Consider the following 20,445-nt stretch of genomic DNA (forward strand, 5'->3'; position numbering starts at 1 on the left):
CCTTTCAGAAGATACACAAAATACCTCAAATAACTCATAATACGTGTTGATAATATTTCTAACATTCAGACTTGTCCAAAAGAGAACAAATCACGCAATACAGGGATTTTGAAGACCGGTATATGCTGTAACACATCCGTGGGTGTGTAAAAGGGTATGTTTACTACCGTTCCAATGACTATCATCCCTCCCCATGAATTTTCCCGGCTTTGTAGAAAGCGTACACTTTTGTCATACATGTCATACATACTGATATACACAGTTGTTGACTTTATTATTTAATTTTCTTTCAGAGACATAGGGTTTCGTGAGAATGTGACGGAATACATGACATTTTCATGAACATTTACATCGTGCACTATTTACCGTTAGGGCTGTTCCAGCTTGTGACGGTTTCAAGGCTCTCCATAGTAATACCTTTGGCGCGAACCTTGCTTACGCATAACAACAGAGGAGTTGAACAGAAAGCATACGTGAACCAACAGAGCTGGCATAACTCTCGCTAAAGAGGAATTTTTTGAACATTTTCTTGGATATATAGCAGCTACCGGACGAAATAGGACATATATGGCTCATAGTCAACACTATATCGCACTTTTGTGTTTGGTAGTGACAATTTTGAGGATATCTCAAATTCAAGCACAAGGTAAGCAGAAGTGAGAGTCCCTCTTGTGGGGTGGTTTCACGCTAGCCGGCCATGTCGTTTGCATTGGTCGTCGAAAAGACAGTGATCGATGTAATCAGCACACCGATTTCGACGATTATTTTGTAAAACAGTCAATCTCACCAAACGGTATGGTTTGATAATTTACCATAACCCTCACTCGTGCAAGATTTCATAAGTTTTAACGATTAATTTTTGAGAAAATTGCAACTGTCTGGGCCTGTCTGGCCCGGCTTGTGTTTTTTTGCATAGTAAAGTAGTAGCACGTTTTTATGGCTATATATATTCATTACCCGGCATTTTTCTTGGCCTTCATAACAGGGCCGGCTTTGTTGCCATGTGGCGGTTCCAAACAGCGAAATCCTGTCAAATACTTCAACAAAAAAAAGAAGAGTATTTCTGTAACAGGCAAAATAAACCATTGTCTTCTTCCTCAATCTCCCTCAGGTGACGAATGTGCGGCAAACCTCTTCGCCTGTGCCAACGGCAGATGTATTCCCCACTCATGGATTTGGCGACGACGATAACGATTGTCGGGATAATTCAGACGAGGAACATTGCCGTAAGTATTGTCACGTTGTATTTATGAACATGTAATCGGTACTTTTGAAAATGTGTGGCAGGGATCCATGTTGTCAATGGAATTTCAGGCCATACCTTTCGGCCACGCCGGCCGGCAGCGGCTGGCATTTTTGTTTCCGGCGTGTTCGTGACTTGTCTGATTTTAACAACACACTTTAGCCCGGCTGGTGTCATGTATTTCACTAATTGTCTGATATTGTGGCTGCTTGTCGCCGTCTAAAATGTGAAAAAGTGGTCCACACCAACAATCCTGTAAATATGCGTGAAGAGCAAGCTGGCTCGCGATGTAGTATTTTAATGAGATTCGATCGATAAAGGTACATTGGATATGAGAAGGGCCCCGGCCAACATCATTCGTCGAAAAATGATATCATCGACCCGAAGCTCTTTTATTGATCATTACATTTTGATAATTTACATGAATTTAAAAGTGGTTGGTGTGCCATGTTGACCCGGTGGCGTCGGCAAGTGAACACGCACAGCCACACTGCCCACAGAATTTTTAATGAACCGGCGAAATTTGCTGTTGGTGAAAGTGTTTAATGGTTTTGAAACTTTTTTGGCCACACAATTTTTCTCAACGTACTGTGATAGAATTGGTCACATTTTTGTCTTTGTAGTTTTTACAGTTGTTCTGTTTTCTAAATTTCTGGCAAAAATGTACTTTGTCAATTATTATCTCCGGTGTCACGTTGTGACGCGGCAAGTCTGCAATGTTTTGGTTGTGCAGCCATAACTAAACATGATTGACAAATGTTGCATTGACGTCAGTCCTTCTGTGTAATTGATTGGTGGTTGATTGACCTCGCAAGACTGTACACACCCACATTTTTAACGTCACGAATGATTGATAACGCTCGCTCAGATTCACGTAATGTCATTGGCGGTTTCGAAACGCACCAGCCAACACATGATTATTCTTGACGAATGGCAGCCGTGTTGTACTGATAACTAATTCATGAGCAAGCATGGCCAGTACCGGTTACGCCCGTGTTCGTAATGAAAACAAACGGTAGATTCGGATGTCGAAGTTTCTCCGCACGGCACCCAGCGACGGAACACTGATAATAAAACCTCAGAGAATTCAATTCGGTGTTTGGTGTAAATTTTCCATTTTTGAAATTGTAAGACATGAAAAATGGGTTCGCAATAGAGGAAGTTTTCAGCTGTAAATGTGCTCGTGGTTGAGAATAATACTCGAGATACTCACAAAACCTGATGTGTCATACCTTCTTGGCACGCTGCCAAGTTAGCTACAAAATTTTTATGTTTTCGCATATTCCTTGATTTTTCACTCTTAGATGGCAAAAGAGGGTTCAGTATGAAAAAATTATGATACGTTAGAAATTGGTATCTGAGCTGTTGTCATGAAGGTGCAACCTTTGACGTCTATGTTATTTATATATTGAGGATATTATAATAAAGGAGTGCGCAGTCTGTTGCCGATTATGTATGCATTTATTTAGTTTCAAATTTATGTGTTACTTAATTATTCTTTGATATTTTGTCAGTTTGTTTTTGTGGTATTGTTTACAAACACAGTTATGCAAATTTGGCAATCAAAATATAAATTCCTTTCCAAATGAGTCACCGGTTTCCTTTTCTACACACTGTTAATCCTGTATGCGTGGAATGCGGAACATTGTTTTGTAACAAGCAGTCTTGTCTTGATGTCAGGGTAAATTTTTGCTTGCTCAAAGCATGGATGTACAAGCAAGATGCTCAAGGAGACTATAAAGTCCCACTAGTTTAGAGAAATTTGGTACAGAGTGGTCTTAGCGACAGTTTTTTTTAAGGTGATGTCAGCAGTCATAGTGAGGATTTGAACAAGTTTTCTAATTTCTTCAGTTTTCAAAGACACATAGTCATAAATATGAAGCCAAAATGTTAAGCTAAGGTTCGGAGAACTTGTTTACGTTGATTCATGCAGAATTGAAAGAATTTATCACAACAAACACACTGCCTACATTAATTAATTGTGGTTTCTTTTGGAGGAGAGGGTATAGGGTGGAAGTTCACTGTCAAACCTGTTAAATGTGAGGGTATGTTAGACATGTGATTCAGAATGACTATTTTGGATTTTGTGAAGTGTGATCCAGTTACTCCTCATTCAAAGCTTATGTCTCAGAAAGTCATGCACAATTTTGATTTGTACTTTGTGTTTGCCTAGTGGTCATGATCCCAATGAAGATTCCAATGTGTTTTGATATTTTATTTGAAACATGGCAAGTCTGAAATTCAACCTATCAAGAGGAAGGGGGTTGACTCCCCATATTTATGTACATGGCATCCATTTTTCTTGCATAGGAATTCTGTGTCAGTGTTTTTGATGAAAGAAAAGGGTTGTCAGAAGAATCTGCAAATTTTTTGAATTATTTTGGAGCTTGTTTATTTTGCCCAAGGATTGAGTAATTTATTATGTATATCCCAAGTTGTCTCTTCAAGAGACATGAGTAGGTGTGGCTGCATATTTCCTGGTCAAGGACAAGCGTCTTCCAGCTGAGCTGGAAAAAAACTAAACATGGATTTTTTTGTGTACAGTGTGCAATTGTAAGCTGATGCAAACTCGGGAGTCTTTTGTTATGCTAACTAATTTTTTGGATTAGTGAAACCACATCCTGTTCCTTGATTATCTTCAGTTATTTCATTTTATCATGTAGTGCTCTTTGCTGTTCCCATGCAGAACTGAAATTTTGCTTGGAAACTTGAAGCTCTGCTCTATTCTCTGGTACTTTGGCGAGGGCTATCTGGTTTCTTTCTTTTGTGAGCATGTTGAAAATTTCTTTCCTCCAGTAAGACCTTGTGAACTTTGAACCCAGAATTCCACCTAGGTAGGAAGAGAGCTCTGACCACATACAGCCTGGATCTGCATGGAATTTTCCCGCTACTGGCTGGGTTTGATACCGTCTTCAGTTTCAGGATATGCTGAAGTGTACATCCATGCGTGCGAACATGTCAAAATTCACATTCGTGGTGTGCCTCGTAATGGCAGTGCTGTCGAAGTCCAGTAGAGGTGTGTTAAAACACAAAGGTTTCAGATCCGCCATTACTGGCATTAGTAGTAGTTTACAATGGGGCCTCTATTTAGCCTATCCCAGCAGTACGTGTCTCTCTCGACTTTGCTCTGTGCTTTGTCCTTGAAATGTCGACGGTCAACTTCCTGGGTTTCTGTAACTCTTGCCAGTGTTTTGGACAGTGTGTGGCCCTCGTGACTGTTTTCATGAATATTAGGTCAAGTTGGCGGTCTGACAGTGTCAGACAAGAGTAGTGATTGAATGAAAACAGCTCATTTTGCTCGATTACTTGAACACGTCGGTGAAACATGGTGACCGTGTCAAGGATGAGTTAATGTCGCCCTTGGCATCCCTAATGTGTACAGTATGTGACGGGATTCTATATGAGATATACACCCAGGCGCATCATCAAAAGTAATTGCATGAATTTATAGATTTTGCTCCGAGTGACGGTGACTGTGAATTTTAGTGACAGGTTTATGCAAGTAGAATCGGCTTTTCCTTTTACTTTTACACATCTTTCATTGAGGCACTGATATACCGGTAGTTGACTTGGGACTTTCCCATGACTTGCTTTCCTGCCTTCTGGTAGCTAAGTCTGTGCCACAAGTCATTCATAAGACCGTGGGAATATCTTTCCTTCCGTACCCTTTCCTGAAAGTAAACAGATTTGGTTTCATAAGTCTATTTCATTTTTTTTTTCCCTGGAGGGGTGACCTGACATTTCCTTTTGGTTCGCAGTGATCAACAGAAATGACCATGAGATTGAAAACAAACGATCGCACTTTGAAAATTTTTAATTTCCACATCTCTTCTGACTCAGAAAAAATAACTAACAGAAAGAGTAGCATTTGAATTTAGGAAATTTATGGCATATTAAATATAGCCAGTGAAATAGTTGACAAGATGCCAGTGAGGAGAGACCTGAAGATCAAAATACATGTATCAGGTTGTCCATTGAATTTCAAATAGCTCTAACAAGAAAAGTACGATGTGTCTTGCAGCTGAGAAATAGACCACATGTCTCGCCAAATAGTGACAAAATAATGTTCTCAGCTAAAAACTAGGGCATCTAAAATGTTATTTTGGTGAAATCTGGGCTGTGTATGTCATATTTGTGATGTTATTAATAGCCATAAATCGACTTTTCAGCCATGCTTTCAAGTTTTTTGAAATTGATTGTGTGCTCATTCAGTAGTTTGCAAATGCTCTGAATTTTCGTCTCAATCGATATTTAAGAAAAAAAAACACACGCAAGTGTTATTATTTTCATGCTGTAAATGAACCACCAAGCAAGTTTCCATCGATGTCTTTGCAATTGCCATATTGCTGACTAGTGTTATCCCAGTGTAGATAGGCAGGCCAGACGTGTGCTGTATTTACTGGGGCCTGTTTTCTTATGCGGCGTGAATGGTGTAAATTACTGTGATTATATGTTGCATTCATTTGTTTTGTGAGGGCAAGCCAGCCTTTGTTGTCTTGCAAATTTTCGGTCAATTTCTTGACTTGATGTCTACGGTAACTATTGTTCAATCTAGTTCAGTTACGGCAGTCTTCCTCGTGTTTGACAAGTTTCAGCCACAAACACTGGAAGTGGAGTGGAGTTAATAGCAGCAGTCTAACAGAGCTCACTGCTGTGCGTCTTTCCAATATGAATCAGTGGCTTCGGTCGCTCACACTCTCCACTCTTCGCTAATTGTAAAAGCATTTGAAGTTTATATGAGTCATTGTAACAGCAAAACGAGGCGTTTCTGCGGTGCATAGCAAAATGGACAAACAAAATGGACAGGGCAAACAAGCTAGTTGGTGAAGCTTCAAGCACGTATACAGGCAATAGTCGATGTGTGAAGAGTGGACAGTTTGCTGAGGCTTCATGTGTGTGGTACTGTCTTCATTCTCTAACAAACTTGTGTGACAAGTGGCCTTTTGACAGACTTGAACAGGGCTAATATGTTGGATGTGAATGGTAACCCATCTCAGATATCAATTTGTATGGTAATGTGTAGGCATATGGAAAAGCCTCAAAATAGAGCTGAAGGTTTCACAGCAGCGCGCAAGGAACTGGTGAAATTGTTCTGATTGGCTGTTTGGCCATCAGGCCATCCTAATGAGAAGGGGGATGATTTATCATTAGCTGTCTCTCAAGGATAAAAAGTGAAAAATTAAAATGCAAACTGATAACACCAAAGATAAGGAAATATTTTAGTGTTGTTTTATGGCCTGCTAGCTGTCAACAAATCCTGCAAGATATTAAGAAATTCATGAAGCATTAGCTTGTCTGTCACCTGTCAGTCAATCATAGGTGTCTTAGTGTATAATTTATAATATTTAAAAAACAATCCATTTTTTTAGTCGACTGTCTGCCATAGTTGTACAATTTTTATGGCAAGATTGTAACATTTGACCCAAAGGTGACTCAGAGCATACAGCCCTTGAACGGATCAATGTTTGATTTAATGTTAGTCGGTAAACAAACTAAATATCGTACGATGCCATTAAATATGATAATAAGAATGACTGATAAAAACAAAAAAAATGGTGGGTTAACAGCTATCCCAAAGCATATGCTTGATTAAGATACCAACTGGCATTGAGGAATAGAGGTTAGGAAAAAACGAAAATTTCTCTCCATGATTTAGGGGTGTGGGCACGTTTCCAGTGGAAAAGTCGGTAGTTTGGCAACATGCCAAATAGACTTTCTCTCTGCCGAGTGAAATAATAGAAGGGAGAACATTTATAAAAGTGACTCAAATTTTGTCTACCCAGGGTCGCTGAAAGTGGGGTGATCCAACTCGTGTGTTCCTGTCAAAGTGTTACTGTTTAAAAGTTGACAGGTTGTGTTTGATGTTTTCTTGTCACAGCACACATTGCAGAATGGCGTGATCCAATGGGAGGTGTCCGCTTGTCATATTTGTAAAGTGGCCTGATGTTTAGATGCCGATGCTTTGCATAAATAGCCTAGCATGACCTGTATCTGAACTGCAAGTTGTTTCACACCATCCATGCTGATTTCAAATTTCACTGATCTGGTTATCGTATTCGCCCGCGCCAAGGGATTTTTTTTAGGGACGGTTGTGTCTTTGTGCTGCACAAAGACCCAAAGGACAGTTTCCTAGAATTCTTACTCAATAAGATTATTGATTTTGCTAGTCCGTGGGATTAGCTCAATCACAATGCCATGCTGAAAAGTGATGCACCGGCAAATGTGAGAGGTGTGATTAATGAAAAAATCAGGAGGCTTGGAGGGGTTTTATTTGATTATTTTCTCACTCAAATGCTGTGGATGAACGATGTAAATAACAAAACTTTGCAAATATCTAGCTAATCACGTAAAAACTTAAAACAAATTTTAAAAGATGAAAAGAATAGATCATTTTAGTTTTGGTGTATATGTCTGTTTCAGCCTTTTGTCTCTCTGCGAGGGATGGCGTACGAATGTGGTGGTCAGGTGGGGGGGGGGGTGATAGACTGGAAATGTCCGTTCCAAGTTAAACAACACAAAAGGTTTAAATATTAGTGACAAAAATGACATCTGTTGTGCCGTGGAAGGTATCGCTGAGAACTGCAAATTGTGAATTGTGTTGCCTGCTGCCAAGTGATGGCATGGTTGCGAGGGGACAACACATCGATTAACATTAAATCTATTGCTATTTTGATCCCCCCAACAGCGAGGAGAACATGCAGCCAGACAGAATTCAAATGCAACAACAACAAGTGCATTCCCAGCAGGTGGATGTGTGACGGTGACCCAGACTGTGAAGATGGATCCGATGAAGACGAAACCCTTTGCCGTGAGTATCTCATCGTTATTGTTCATGCACAGGGAGAGATGAGAATGGAGATGAGTGTGACTTCTGCAGATGGCACGATTTGCTCATCGAGAAATAAAGTGAAAAATGTAGATAAACGCATACAATGGACATACTTTTCATGCATTGCACCGGAGAAAATATTAGTATAAAATATGTGGACAGATGTGTAAGATTTCTGGTACAGAGCTGTGGGACTGAGTGATTAAATAGACACATGATGGCAGATTTGATATCAAAAGTGTCGGGGCGATCAAATTTTGCTTTATCGCTCAATTATGGTTTTATGAGCTACTGAGTTGAAAGTGAGCCGTTATCACACTTGGCCACATGGTTCCCCACGAATCCAAAACTGAAAATGAGGAATCAATGAAATAAGTCGAACTCGTGCGTGTGAGCAAGTTTCGTAGATACAGATTGCTGTCGGTTTCTGTGTAAACAGTTCCATATCTGAGAGAGTGAATTTTGTCCTTTTCATGTTCACTTCAGCAGGAAATTTACACACTTCTTGTGAAAGTGATGGACAACCGGATGCTTATCTTTTTCTTTATTGCTGAACAATAGTGTTGGGTCAGAGAAGAAAGTGTTTTGGTTTGCGTGTGTTGTTGACATCATGGATGTTGAAACCAACCTTTTGGCTGAAAAGAGGTCATTGAACTTGTCAATGTTGACAAGTGGTGTGATACCAGTTACATCACCTGCTCGACCAATTAACCAGCGTTGTGGCTCATGAATATCAATATGAATATGAATTATTCATCATGGGAATAGTGCACTGGCCAAGGGAAGAGAATAAAAGATGTTACAATTTTGGGAGGGCGGGGATCAAGCTGTAAAATACAGTAAGGATAATGAGTTTAACAGGCCATCCCGATTCTCATTTCCGATGTTCAGACTTGACTGAAAAATGGTTGTTTAACTGGTGTAAATCCCATGATGTTTCTTGTCCTTTTTTCTTCCATGGCAGACCCACCCACATTCCATAAAATATCTCTTTAGAAAAGGTTATACATTATCCACAGCATTTAAAAAAAAAAATAATTAAAGATGACTACGCAAGGGAAACAGTTGGCAATCAAAATGTGTATTTTCAGAAAAATACAATGTACTTTGACACTCAGTTGCAAGTGGGGAATTTTTCCTGCGTAGAAACCTAACAGCTATTAACAGTTATCATAGTTTGGTCGACAGATTTTATAGTTGGATTAAGCAGGAGGAGTTTATGTCATCAGGAATTCTGTTAAATACATATTTGCGTCACCGGCTTTGCTCGGGCACACGTATCCGTCATCTGGCATATCGCCCTCTTAAAATACCACCAGCTGATACTGTGTAACCACATTGGAACTATTGAAATTAATGTGATTTAGTTTTTACGTGAGCTGAAGGTAGGGTGTAGGGTTAGAGATTTAAGATCTTTGGTTCCCAAGATTAATCAGGCAAAAGGATCTGATAAAGTGTTCTCCCCAGTCGACAGTGTTTAGTGAATCTTTGCCACAGGCAATTATCTGCCATGTAACAATTTATTAACATAGCCCGTAGTATTTCAAATAGTAGAGACCCAGGTAAACAGTTGAGTTGAGAAACTGCCATTTCCTCTGATGATTTCAGTGTCACAAATTCAGAGATCTGGCAGATATACTGATGAGGTAAAAAAGGCAAGTTTTATTGCCTTTTATACATTTGAATTTGGAGGGATTTGGAGATTCATATGTTATATGAAACATGTTTTGAGGCCATTGCACTCAGTGTACACATTTGGAAATTGTGAAGGGGGCCCATAGAATTGCTGCCAAAATGCTGGCATTGTGTTAGGCAAATTCCGCCCACTACATGTGTGTATAGAGGCAGAGGCCTCACTTTCTTTATCAAGAGAGCTTATTGTCCCAGGACATTCCTATGCAAAGCACAGCGTTGAAGGGTTAACACAATTCTCACGGTCTGAGGGATTCCTGCCCCAGACTTCAGTGACCATGCCATCCAAACTCTACTATGTAATATTGTCACCATCCCCTTTCTTCCCCTGCTGCCTTTTTTCATGAAAAGCGAAAATTGTGATCTGCAGTTTTTAATATGGTTCCTTTTTTCGATCAAAAGACTGATAGTACATTGAAAGCAGTGAAAAGGCCGAGTTCAAACCAAAATATTCATCGAACAGTCCAGTGGTTAGGATAAGGACTACATAGTTCTCTCTGGTACATAATTCTTTCTTATACATACATGTATGGATAAAACCCCCAAAAAATGTGAATACAATTTTTTTTCTCAATCTTCAGTTTGTTCCTCATTCCCTCCCTGCAGAGTTAATATTTAAGACAAGGTCAGGTAGCCGCCATTTTGAAGCCCTAGCGCTGCAGTGGAGCACGGCATTTTTTCTATCAAAGGGCACTTTTGTTCAGGTTAGCAGTGTGTACATTGGTAGGCATGATCATTGATGGGTCACTCATTATGTCCACGTGGTGATTGATAAGGCCAATATGGTCACACAGTGACACCTTGTTCTCCCCGGGGAGCAAATTTCACCAAGCTATTCATTTTTTGCGGCCCATAAATGCAGACAGATTGGCTGTGTTACACAATCTATTCAAATGGAAGTTTCTTTTCTTCGAAGAAAAGGTGCATTCAAGAGATACTTCCTGTTCACATAAAGCAAAAACTGAAATTATGTCCAATTTTTATCATGGGGTAAATGTACAGTAAAATTCCAGTCACAAGTGTCTTAAACATTTGTGAATTTTTTTGCTTGAAGACTGAAGTTTTTTTTCAGATGAATACTAAATGTGGTTGACAATAGTAAATAAACGTAACTGTTTAGCTGTACCTTATTAGGTAACAGCTGTGGTAAAGCCAAATTTGGTATCCTTGGTTTACACTATTCAATCTATTTTGGTACAGCAGTGTTTTCGGCAGATGACACATTTGGCCTCATGCTGAGTCATTCTGTACCGTAAAATCTAGAGGGTCAGGCTTAACTGATTTTGTCTGAACACAGCCACAAATATAACACAAAGCCCTATCGGCAAAAACGATGGAATTAACCCTTTGAGCGCCAACGTCAATTTTTCTCACCTTTATTAAATATACCACCGTTAATTTTTCTCAGATTTTTGCCAAAATTTTGTTAAAAAACTGTAGCCAGTAAAATATGATGTCCATTTGGTCCAAAATTATCAAAAAAATTCAGAAAAATTCATAAAAGATTGGTAAAATGTGGCAGTAAAATTTTGATGGGAAAAATTACAGCACTCAAAAGGTCAGCACATTTTGTTTCTGGGCTTGTAGACTACTCCATCAAAGTCTAACAAACAGAGTGTAACTTTAGAAAACCACCGTGGAGTGTTGTTGGGTAATGTTTGTAGGGGCTTCTACTTTTTCCCCCTGAAGGTGACTTAGGTCTGTCATGGGTAGAGAATTGGGACTTCTTAATGAGGCGTACAGGATTTAGGAACTGGATGGTTGTTTAGTCTGGTAGGTGTAGGGCAAACATGTCAAGGACGGAAAGCTCAGGCTGCACTTTTGGTGACATTTTTTGATGTCAGAGGTTATGAAAGCACAGGACTGGTAAGGCTTTACCTGGTAAGTATCATAAATTTCTGAAAATCCCAAAGTCACTCTGCCCTTCTACCAGATTCTGTATGTTGGTCCCCCCTGCTGGTCAGGTTTCAGGTACAAGTTTCTCTCGCAGTTTCACCGCATGGCTGTTGCAATGGGAAATTTTGACGTAAAAATTCTTTTCTTCTGTTTTACAGGTGACCGAACATGTGGAGCTGACCATTTCAGTTGTGGAGAAGGTGCGATCTGTATCCCAGCAACATGGAGGTGTGACAGAGAAAACGATTGTGATAACGAAGCGGACGAACGTGGCTGCAGTAAGTGTATTGCAAGTGCTGTACACGTTGACTGTTTTGACTGTTGCTATTTTCTTTCCATCTTGCCAGTTGCCAGACATATTTTTGGCCTCTTCAGTAGCTCAAAGCCAAAACTTGTATCAGTGACCACTCCCATGTCCCTTTTCAGGTGAAGTAACGTGCAAGGCTGACGAGTTTTCGTGCAACAACGGCAAGTGCATCTCGGCTCGCTGGGTTTGCGATCATGACGATGACTGTGGTGACGAGTCTGATGAAGTTGACTGCCCAGTGCCTACTTGCGATGCCTCAGAATTCATGTGCAACGGCAGCTACTGCATACCCAACAGGTGGCTGTGCGACAGTGACTTTGACTGTGCGGACCACTCGGACGAGTCTATAGAAGTTTGCGGCACAGATTCGCCGCCAACTCCATGCTCCTTGAGGGAGTTCGCTTGTTCCAACAGAGAGTGCATCCACATTTCATGGAACTGTGACGGTGACATTGACTGCCCGGACGGTTCCGATGAAATCAACTGTCGTAAGTATTTATCTCGTGTATTCTGTCGCAGCAGATCATAGCAACAGACACAAAATTAGCTGAAGCCACGGCAATTGCTAAAGAAACACTTTGATTGAAAGATTTGGGGGGGGGGGAAGGGTTGGTGGAATTTTATGCAGTGTGAAAGATTGAAGCCTCTGTCACCCTGTAGTAACACACTCAAATCCTTGCCTCCTCACAGCAACCAGACAGACGTGTGATGAGGATCAGTTCACCTGTGACTCTGGCGACTGCATCATGGGAATTCTTCAGTGCAACGGCGATCGGGACTGCAAGGATGGCTCCGACGAATGGGAGTGCACCACGACGCCAGTGCCTTGCGATGGAGACGACAAGTTCCTTTGCACAACGGCCGCTGCATTGATGCTAACAAGCTGTGTGATTTCCATGATGACTGTGGGGACTGGTCAGATGAACCACCGCAGGACAAATGCAGTGAGTCGACCTTTTTTGATGAATGACCTCTTGTTTGCATAAAGTGTAGTCTAGAAAAATTTTTGTTGTAATTGTTGTAAATGTTCTTTATACATTAGAGAGGCTTGTATGAGAAGGAGATGATGAATCTCATGTGCACTTGGTGTGCTTTACTTACGACCTGCTGTGAATGCCAGAAAGGAGCAATAAACCTAACAATTTTTTTCTGTTCTGCATATCATCGTTTATGCTGTGAACTGACTATCGTGTACTTTTTTCAGATGTCGATGAATGCATGGAGAACAACGGTGGCTGTTCGCAGCTGTGCCACGATTTGAAAATTGGACACTACTGCACGTGTAACGAGGGCTACGAACTTCTTGACGATGGCAAAACTTGTCAGGACATCGACGAGTGCGCCATCCCCGGCACATGCAGCCAGAAATGTGAGAACACAAAGGGCGGATTCAAGTGCTCGTGCATCGAAAACTATGAGCTGGACGGCGACCACAAGCGATGCAAACCCATCGGAGAAGACCCACTTGTGCTTTTTGCAAACAGAATGGATATCAGAGAGATAAACCCTGCGCAGAATGAATACAGAGAAATTGTCAAAGACCTGCGCTCTGCTGTAGCACTTGATTATCATTACCAAAAAGGACTTCTCTATTGGACTGATGTTGGCACAGAACAAATTCTCAGGTATGTTTTGTACAGAATCTTGCTTTTCTACGTAGTTAATGAACAATATCTCTTCTCTGAATTTTTGCACGATAATATTGTCTTTAAACTTCTGTTCACTGGATGCATTTTCCCCGACAATTTTTGTTTTCCAGGATACCCATGACTGGCGAAGGCGAACCTCAAGTAATCCTGCACACCGATGTCAACACACCGGACGGCATAGCAGTGGACTGGATCTACGAGAATATCTACTGGACAGACACGGGGACCAATGTCATCGAAGTAGCACACCTCAACGACATTGGGAATGTAACCAGCCGTACAATCCTCATCGATGAAAATCTTGATGAACCGAGAGCTATTGTGGTGGACCCACTTGAAGGGTACGTCGTGTTTGAGTCTCATGTTTGTTCAAAAGCAACTAGTCAGGTACACTTATTTACCATTCTGATGCATACATTTCCCTAGATGAATTTACAGTATGGCAAAAACGTTGATTGTGTAACTAAATTTAATCCACTGTATCCTTGTAAGTGCAAGTGCTCATGTACTGATGTTTTTTCCCAACGACCAGCTTCATGTACTGGAGCGACTGGGGAGAGCCGGCTAAGATTGAAAGAGCCGGCATGAACGGAATGGACCGCAGTGTTCTCGTAGATACTGAAATCCAGTGGCCAAACGGACTCACCATTGACTACGTCACACGCCGCATCTTCTGGGCCGATGCTAAACTACATCTCCTGGGAAGCTGTGACCTCCATGGCAGTGACAGAGTCAACATAATCACATCGGAATCCACCCTCCCCCATCCATTTGCCATAACGGTCTTCGGAGATGATATGTACTGGACCGACTGGGAGACAGAGCAGATACACAAAGCCAATAAATTCACTGGTGGCGGACACATCACCCTTACTGAAAAATTGTACTCTCCAATGGGCATCCATGTCTATCATTCTGTCAGGCAGCAAAGTGGTAAGTTGGTATTCTTGTCCTTTTCTGCTGTAGGAAGCCAGCTTCCCCATACAGATGTCTGAATATATGTGTGTCAATGTGTCTGTCTGTCTGTCTGTCAGTCTACAACAAAAATTGGGCGTGAAATTACAATGTAAAAAATGTTTAGAAAGCATTTGACTTAGCTATTGCACAACTTTGCTTCTTTCGCCCTTGAGCAACTCTTTTTAATACTGACAAGATCTTTAGGAAAACACACGTCATATACTCTAGTATTTTTTCCAGAAGACAATCAAGTTTAAATGAGTATAGATAAGTTTACACTTCATTTCATTCTGTGGAAACTGACAAGCTATAAAATTTTGCGGAAATTCTTCTTTTACTTGCACAGGCATCAATCACTGTGGAACCAACAACGGCAAATGCTCTCACCTGTGTGTGGCTGCCCCCCAGATCACGGTGCGCTCAGCCAAGTACTCGTGCATGTGTCCTCCTGGAGTCACTCTTCTCGACGACGGCCACACGTGTGACGTTGCTGGTGTCACCCCACATCCCGACCTCCATCGTCAGGGCCAGAGCACCATTGCTCCATATGCAACTACTGAAACCTCTGAAAAGGGTCCTTCATACATTGACTCAGGCATGGCAGTTGGCAAGCTAGCTGGTATCATCGTCGGAGCAGTTTTAGTAATTGTTCTGATTGTAGCAGTCATCGCCTTCTTCTGTTGGAGGTAAATACGATTTTCTCAAACGCTAACTTCCTCGTCTCCCCATTCCCTCCTTCGTTACTGTCATACCTTTTTAATGATAAACCAGTTTTGTTGATTTATTTGAAAATGACACGTGAAAAAAAAAGGAAAGAAAAAGTATCCCGCGATCCCCCATCAGTGTCATCTATTCGCAACGTCAAGACACATTGATGAACTGAATTTTATTTGTATTTTGCCTCCTCACAGGAACTACATCAACAAAAGCAAAAGATCGATGAACTTTGATAATCCAGTTTACAGAAAGACCACAGAAGACCAGTTTTGTCTAGAAAAATACCAACACAATCCTGGCAGGACATATCCGCCGGTAAGTTTAAAAATATCATCTGAAGGGAGGGAGATTTTGGACGGTGGGAAAAGGGGGCCGAGTTGCCAAGGATGTACGAGACGGACATGACTTAAAACTGCTACAATGTCTGCAATCTCTGTACTCCTGAAACATTCCAATGTTCTGCCTGTCTGAGTTGGGGTGAAATTGTATCTTGTAGCCGTCTACGGACAGTCTGCATTCCACACATTCTAACCATTTACACTTTTTTTTCTCTCTCTTCTGCTCTCCAACGCAGCTCACTGGTGTCAGCACAGATGAACACGTTTAACACAAGAAGCAAAAGGAGAAGACGTTTGCGTTTTTTCTGAAAAAAATTAAAAGATTTTTGTTTTATAAGCAAAAGAGAGGAAACCCTGGGGTGGCAGGTCAGAACAGCCTTTGTAAATATCATGTCATCCTTTGATTATTCAAAGATATATTTCTGCACCAAAGAGTGTCTATTGTTATATATATATATAATATGCCATTTTTTTTTTCCTGTTTGGTGAATTGATTTGACAAACACCGGAGTACATTTTTTAGCAGCAATGTGAATTTGTCTGAGACTTCAACCAAATGTTACTTGGTTTTGATGTGTTAGAGACGTAGGAAGTGTGTTATGTTCAGTTTCGCCACATATTATGGAATGTGTAAAATTCGAAAACTTGGAGACCGACCAAAGCAAGTTTTCCAGTTTTGGAAAGGGGAGGGGGTTGTAGGAGGGTATGTTTTGACCTGCCACCCCAGCGGTAGGGGTAGAGAAAATCTATCAAGAATTTGTGAACGGAGTTAAGAACACTCCGGATACTTGTATGCCTTGAGAGCTTGATGGGCATTACCGAAATTATTTATGAATACTTTAAACAACTGTCATCGAGTAGGCCAGTGAACAGCGAAAGACCTTTCATAATGACTTTGTTAGTTGGCCGATTTTTTGATGGTTTGTCTTGGAGAAGTTCTTCCCCCTCTTAAGAAGACAGACAAAGACACTATTGTCGTAGGGGGCTGAACAACTCTGTTTAAGTTAAAAAAAGATGGAGGGTGCAAGAGAAATTTGCATTCCTTTCATTTAAAAAAAAAATTAAGGTAATCACATTTAAGTTTGCTTTTTAAGCATGAACTCTGTAAATATGACATTTATGTTTATTACAAAAAAACGAAATAACGGGACGTACCCTGCTGTGGGCGTGTGAGAGCTTTAATCTGATTGGGAGTCTCAACTTCGATGCGTCTGTCTCTTTTCAGTGTAAATACCTTCAAAAATTTTTTCCCAGAGCTCCTAGATAATATTTATATATTTGTGTTGCCGGGGCTTGGTACCAGGATCTGAAGGTTTGGCAAATAATAAAAATCTGTAAAAAAAAGAGGAAAAAACCTAAAAAAGAACACACAGAAAACCACAACTCACTTCATTTCTTAATGTTGTAGATAATAGTTAAATGGTGCATATAGGGAGTAAGGTGTGTTGGTTTTATATTGCTCCTTCGTTTGTGTCTAGAAAATTATTTATGGAAGTCAGTTGGGGGTGGGGAATTGGGTGACAATTAGTACTTTGAGTGCTCTCACACACCCACACCAGAGACTCCCAACAAAAATTTCAAAGATTATTACAAAAAATAGTAAAAACAAAATTGGGGGAAAATATACAATTGCTGAGAAACAACCCTACAAACGCAAATCTGCTGATTTCAGTTTACATTGTTTTAGGCCAGATACAAAGAAAAAAAAGTTTTGCCGTACAGTGCTACAGTTGGTACATTGTTCTTGGACAGATTACGAGGAGCTTTTTTTTTTGATTTGATTTGGGAAAAAAAGCTTTATGTAATGTTGATTTGTACCATGTTAGCATTCAGTGTTTTCCTGCTTGTAGTGAAATGTTACTATGCTTGTTCATAACCAAATTTTTCTCTGGGGGTTAAAAACCATAAGGAAAATTTGGAAAATTCAAAACTGCTTAGGGCTCAAAGGGGCCCGATATTGGGATTGGAATGGGGGGGGGGGGGGGATTTCCAAGATTATTTTTACAAAATCCGGTTCCTGCTTTGATAGCAGTAGTGTACCTCAATTTAGTGTGTGTTTTAAGATCCAGAACTGCTGTAAACTTGTTACATGTATAGGAAAAATTAAGTTTTTTTCTTTCATTGTTATTCTTCAGTGTATAAAGTATAAATAGACATGTTGACTGTCTATAGTGCATCTTACATAATGTTGCCTCTGATCTTTGTGTCGATGTTAGAAATCTAGGACAAGGGGAGAAATGAATTTTTCAGAAAACGAATTGAAAAAAAAATGTTTGGTGCTGTTGATAAGTAAACAGATTTTTTTTTCCTCTGTCAGTGCACCCAACCACCCCTTGAACAATAATGGGACAACCTAAATACTTTTCACATGGTGCAGGGTGGTTGACGGGGATGCTGAACAAAATGAGATTTAAAAAAATATATTATCAGTGGCCACTTGTTGATTAAGAATTGTAAATGCCGTGAAGTGTTTTTGTCAATCTTTATTTGAGATGAATTTAAGAGAAATTGTGCGCTGACATGAAAAAAAACCACGACTATTTCTGTGCAACCACGAACTTGTTCAAGCAAGATTGCTTTTCCCTCCCCCTCTTGGAAGGGGGATGTAAATTTCAGGGAATTTACATTGTATCCCGGATAGAGAATTGACTATTGTTTTTTCAGATCTATTAGTACTTCGAAACTTTCATCTGAACAGGAATTTAATGTTGACGCCGTTGACATCTTATGATAAGTTAATGGCGTTACTTTCAGCAGTGTACAGAAACTGGCATTGTCTCTAAGTTCTTCTGTGTTTTAGTGTATTGCTTTTCATACGTGAAAACCTTCAAGCAGACTACATTTTCTGTGTCTTGTGTGAGCTCAAAAGGGCTGAACAATTTGATGAGATGTTATTTCAAATGTTTGGACTTGTTTTTTCAGTCCTATTTATTTATAACACAACATCTGCTTTTGAAGAAGAAATCGTGATAATACCAAACAAAATATATGATTTTCCTCGATATTGGAAAATAAAAAGTCTTTCGCTTAAAAAGACACTGGTTTATTGGCCCTGAAATACTGTCGAAATTAGTACGGTTTTTCTTGTACTTCTCCAATGACGTCGTGTCATATACTCTGTTGATGGTGTATGCTACGAAGTGTAGCTTTTCTGTAATTTTTGTCAAGGGAACGACAGAAGTTACAAAATTTCTTCAGAGGGAGAAGTTGGAGACCGAGGACAGCCTAGCTGTAGTCACTTTTTTTGTCAACGGTAGATTGATCGAACGATAGAATGTGAGATCACTAGCAATATTTCATGTAGTACAACAACAAAAAAATACCCTTCTGTATTGTAATTATTGTAAGAAGCTTGGAGGATTGAAAGCAAATTGTAAACTACACAGGAATTTGAAAAAAATAGTATGAGAGAAGTACGAGTGTGTGTCAATTTTGCGTGCAGACATTGAAAGGTTGTAGAGTTAGAGCGACTCGGCCTCTGCCTTTTGCGCAAAATATCATTTGGAAATTCCGTTGTGTGTCCATTCTATTATGTATTGGGTTACATATTTAATAATATTAAAAGACTATTTGTGTTATAAAGAGATTCTCTGGTCGTGTGTGATTCCATGATTTTTACCCCAGTAAGTGGGCCCAAAACAATGAGTCGAATATGTGAATATGGCCCAGAAACAGTATGACAGATAGTGTGTGCATTTTTCGTCAACTGAGTGATGTTCGACCTTATAACAGTGACATGCCCCCCCCCTCCCCCCCGTATATAAGTACGTGGACGTAGTCTTGGGTGGTGTTTGCCATGCTTCATAAGAGGCAGTCTAAATGGTGCAACCATGCTCACAAATATACAGTTAGCGATACGCATGCTGCAACGTCCCTTTTGACGGTCCCACGTCACCACCATCACGAGGTTGTGATAAAGCATTCCACTTTGGGCTCATGGCGCTTTAGAACGTCCATATTTTATGTGTTGGGACATTGGGTCAAGAAGCCCCTTATCCATATAAATAGCCTGTGAACATAATCAGGCTGTCCAGACCAAACACGCGAGAGAATCATTTCGGGCCAGAAAATAGCACACGAGCGCCAGATATTTAACCTTGAAAAATGTAAACGACACGTGTTAAATGTACTCAATAGGGTATATGCCTATTACGATTTTGTCCACTGCACGATGGGCATTTTGTGCGACCATACCAGGATCATACTAGTAACGCATGGGTTTGGTTAATGTGAATTTGGAATTTTGATCTCGATTTTGCGCGGTCAAGGTCATGGGCGAGTGAAAGTTACGCGCGCGGGGCATGTGACATCTAAATGTTCTATTGATGATAGCATAAACTAAAAGGAAGGAAAGTGAAGGCGGGAAAAGGACGAACACAAGACCTGATTAAGTGGCAAAACAGTGTTTCTGAAAGTAATTAGGCGAAGGAGAATATTTTCACTCAATTCTGCACTGAAATTGCTATTCTCATCCTTGCAGTTTTCCGTCCGTGGAAAGTCCTGTATGTCTTACATTAGGCTGGCTCATATTGATGCACCTATTTTTTGAGAAGTCTGGTGTCTGTAGTTTATTACGGAGGAAAGTACATAGAAAGCGAGAAGCATAAAAATTTGTCCCAGACAGATAGTGTATCGTGTGGAGAGGGCACCGACAGTGTGAACTTTTCATGAACCGCGAAATAGTTTGATGGTGAAGGAAAGGGCATATGACTGGCAATTGAGTTGACTCTGGGGCATGCAGACCGCTCTATCATGGATGTAGCACACGGACATCCATGGTTCTGTTGATCCCTGTTTTGTCGTAAAAAATATTTATG

General features: G+C 40.4%; 1 protein-coding gene across 2 annotated transcripts; it reads left to right on the top strand.

The window, feature by feature from the left end:
* Nucleotides 1-407: 407 nt before the first annotated feature.
* On the top strand, nt 408-19,214 carry LOC139138794 (very low-density lipoprotein receptor-like). 2 transcript variants are annotated; one of them, XM_070707326.1, is made up of 12 exons: nt 408-646; nt 1,112-1,226; nt 7,929-8,051; nt 11,819-11,938; nt 12,087-12,455; nt 12,658-12,911; nt 13,172-13,592; nt 13,727-13,957; nt 14,149-14,549; nt 14,920-15,259; nt 15,485-15,605; nt 15,865-19,214. In XM_070707326.1, the coding sequence occupies exons 6-12, from the start codon at nt 12,767-12,769 to the stop codon at nt 15,895-15,897; spliced, it is 1,692 nt and encodes a 563-aa protein (XP_070563427.1). In that variant the 5' UTR covers nt 408-646; nt 1,112-1,226; nt 7,929-8,051; nt 11,819-11,938; nt 12,087-12,455; nt 12,658-12,766; the 3' UTR covers nt 15,898-19,214. The 2 variants fall into 2 exon arrangements, with proteins under 2 accessions (XP_070563427.1, XP_070563428.1); XM_070707327.1 differs by lacking the exons at nt 408-646; nt 1,112-1,226 and adding an exon at nt 4,040-4,259.
* Nucleotides 19,215-20,445: the final 1,231 nt, after the last annotated feature.

Source organism: Ptychodera flava, chromosome 8, assembly GCF_041260155.1.
Source record: "Ptychodera flava strain L36383 chromosome 8, AS_Pfla_20210202, whole genome shotgun sequence".
NCBI classification, from domain to species: Eukaryota; Metazoa; Hemichordata; class Enteropneusta; family Ptychoderidae; genus Ptychodera; species Ptychodera flava.

Bases quoted from the DNA above. Each gene is read 5' to 3' on its own strand.
- LOC139138794 (XM_070707326.1), top strand. From the start codon at position 12,767: ATGGGAGTGCACCACGACGCCAGTGCCTTGCGATGGAGACGACAAGTT. The intron at 13,593-13,726 runs GTATGTTTTGTA...TTTGTTTTCCAG, and splicing joins GGCACAGAACAAATTCTCAG to GATACCCATGACTGGCGAAG. The intron at 14,550-14,919 runs GTAAGTTGGTAT...TTACTTGCACAG, and splicing joins TTCTGTCAGGCAGCAAAGTG to GCATCAATCACTGTGGAACC.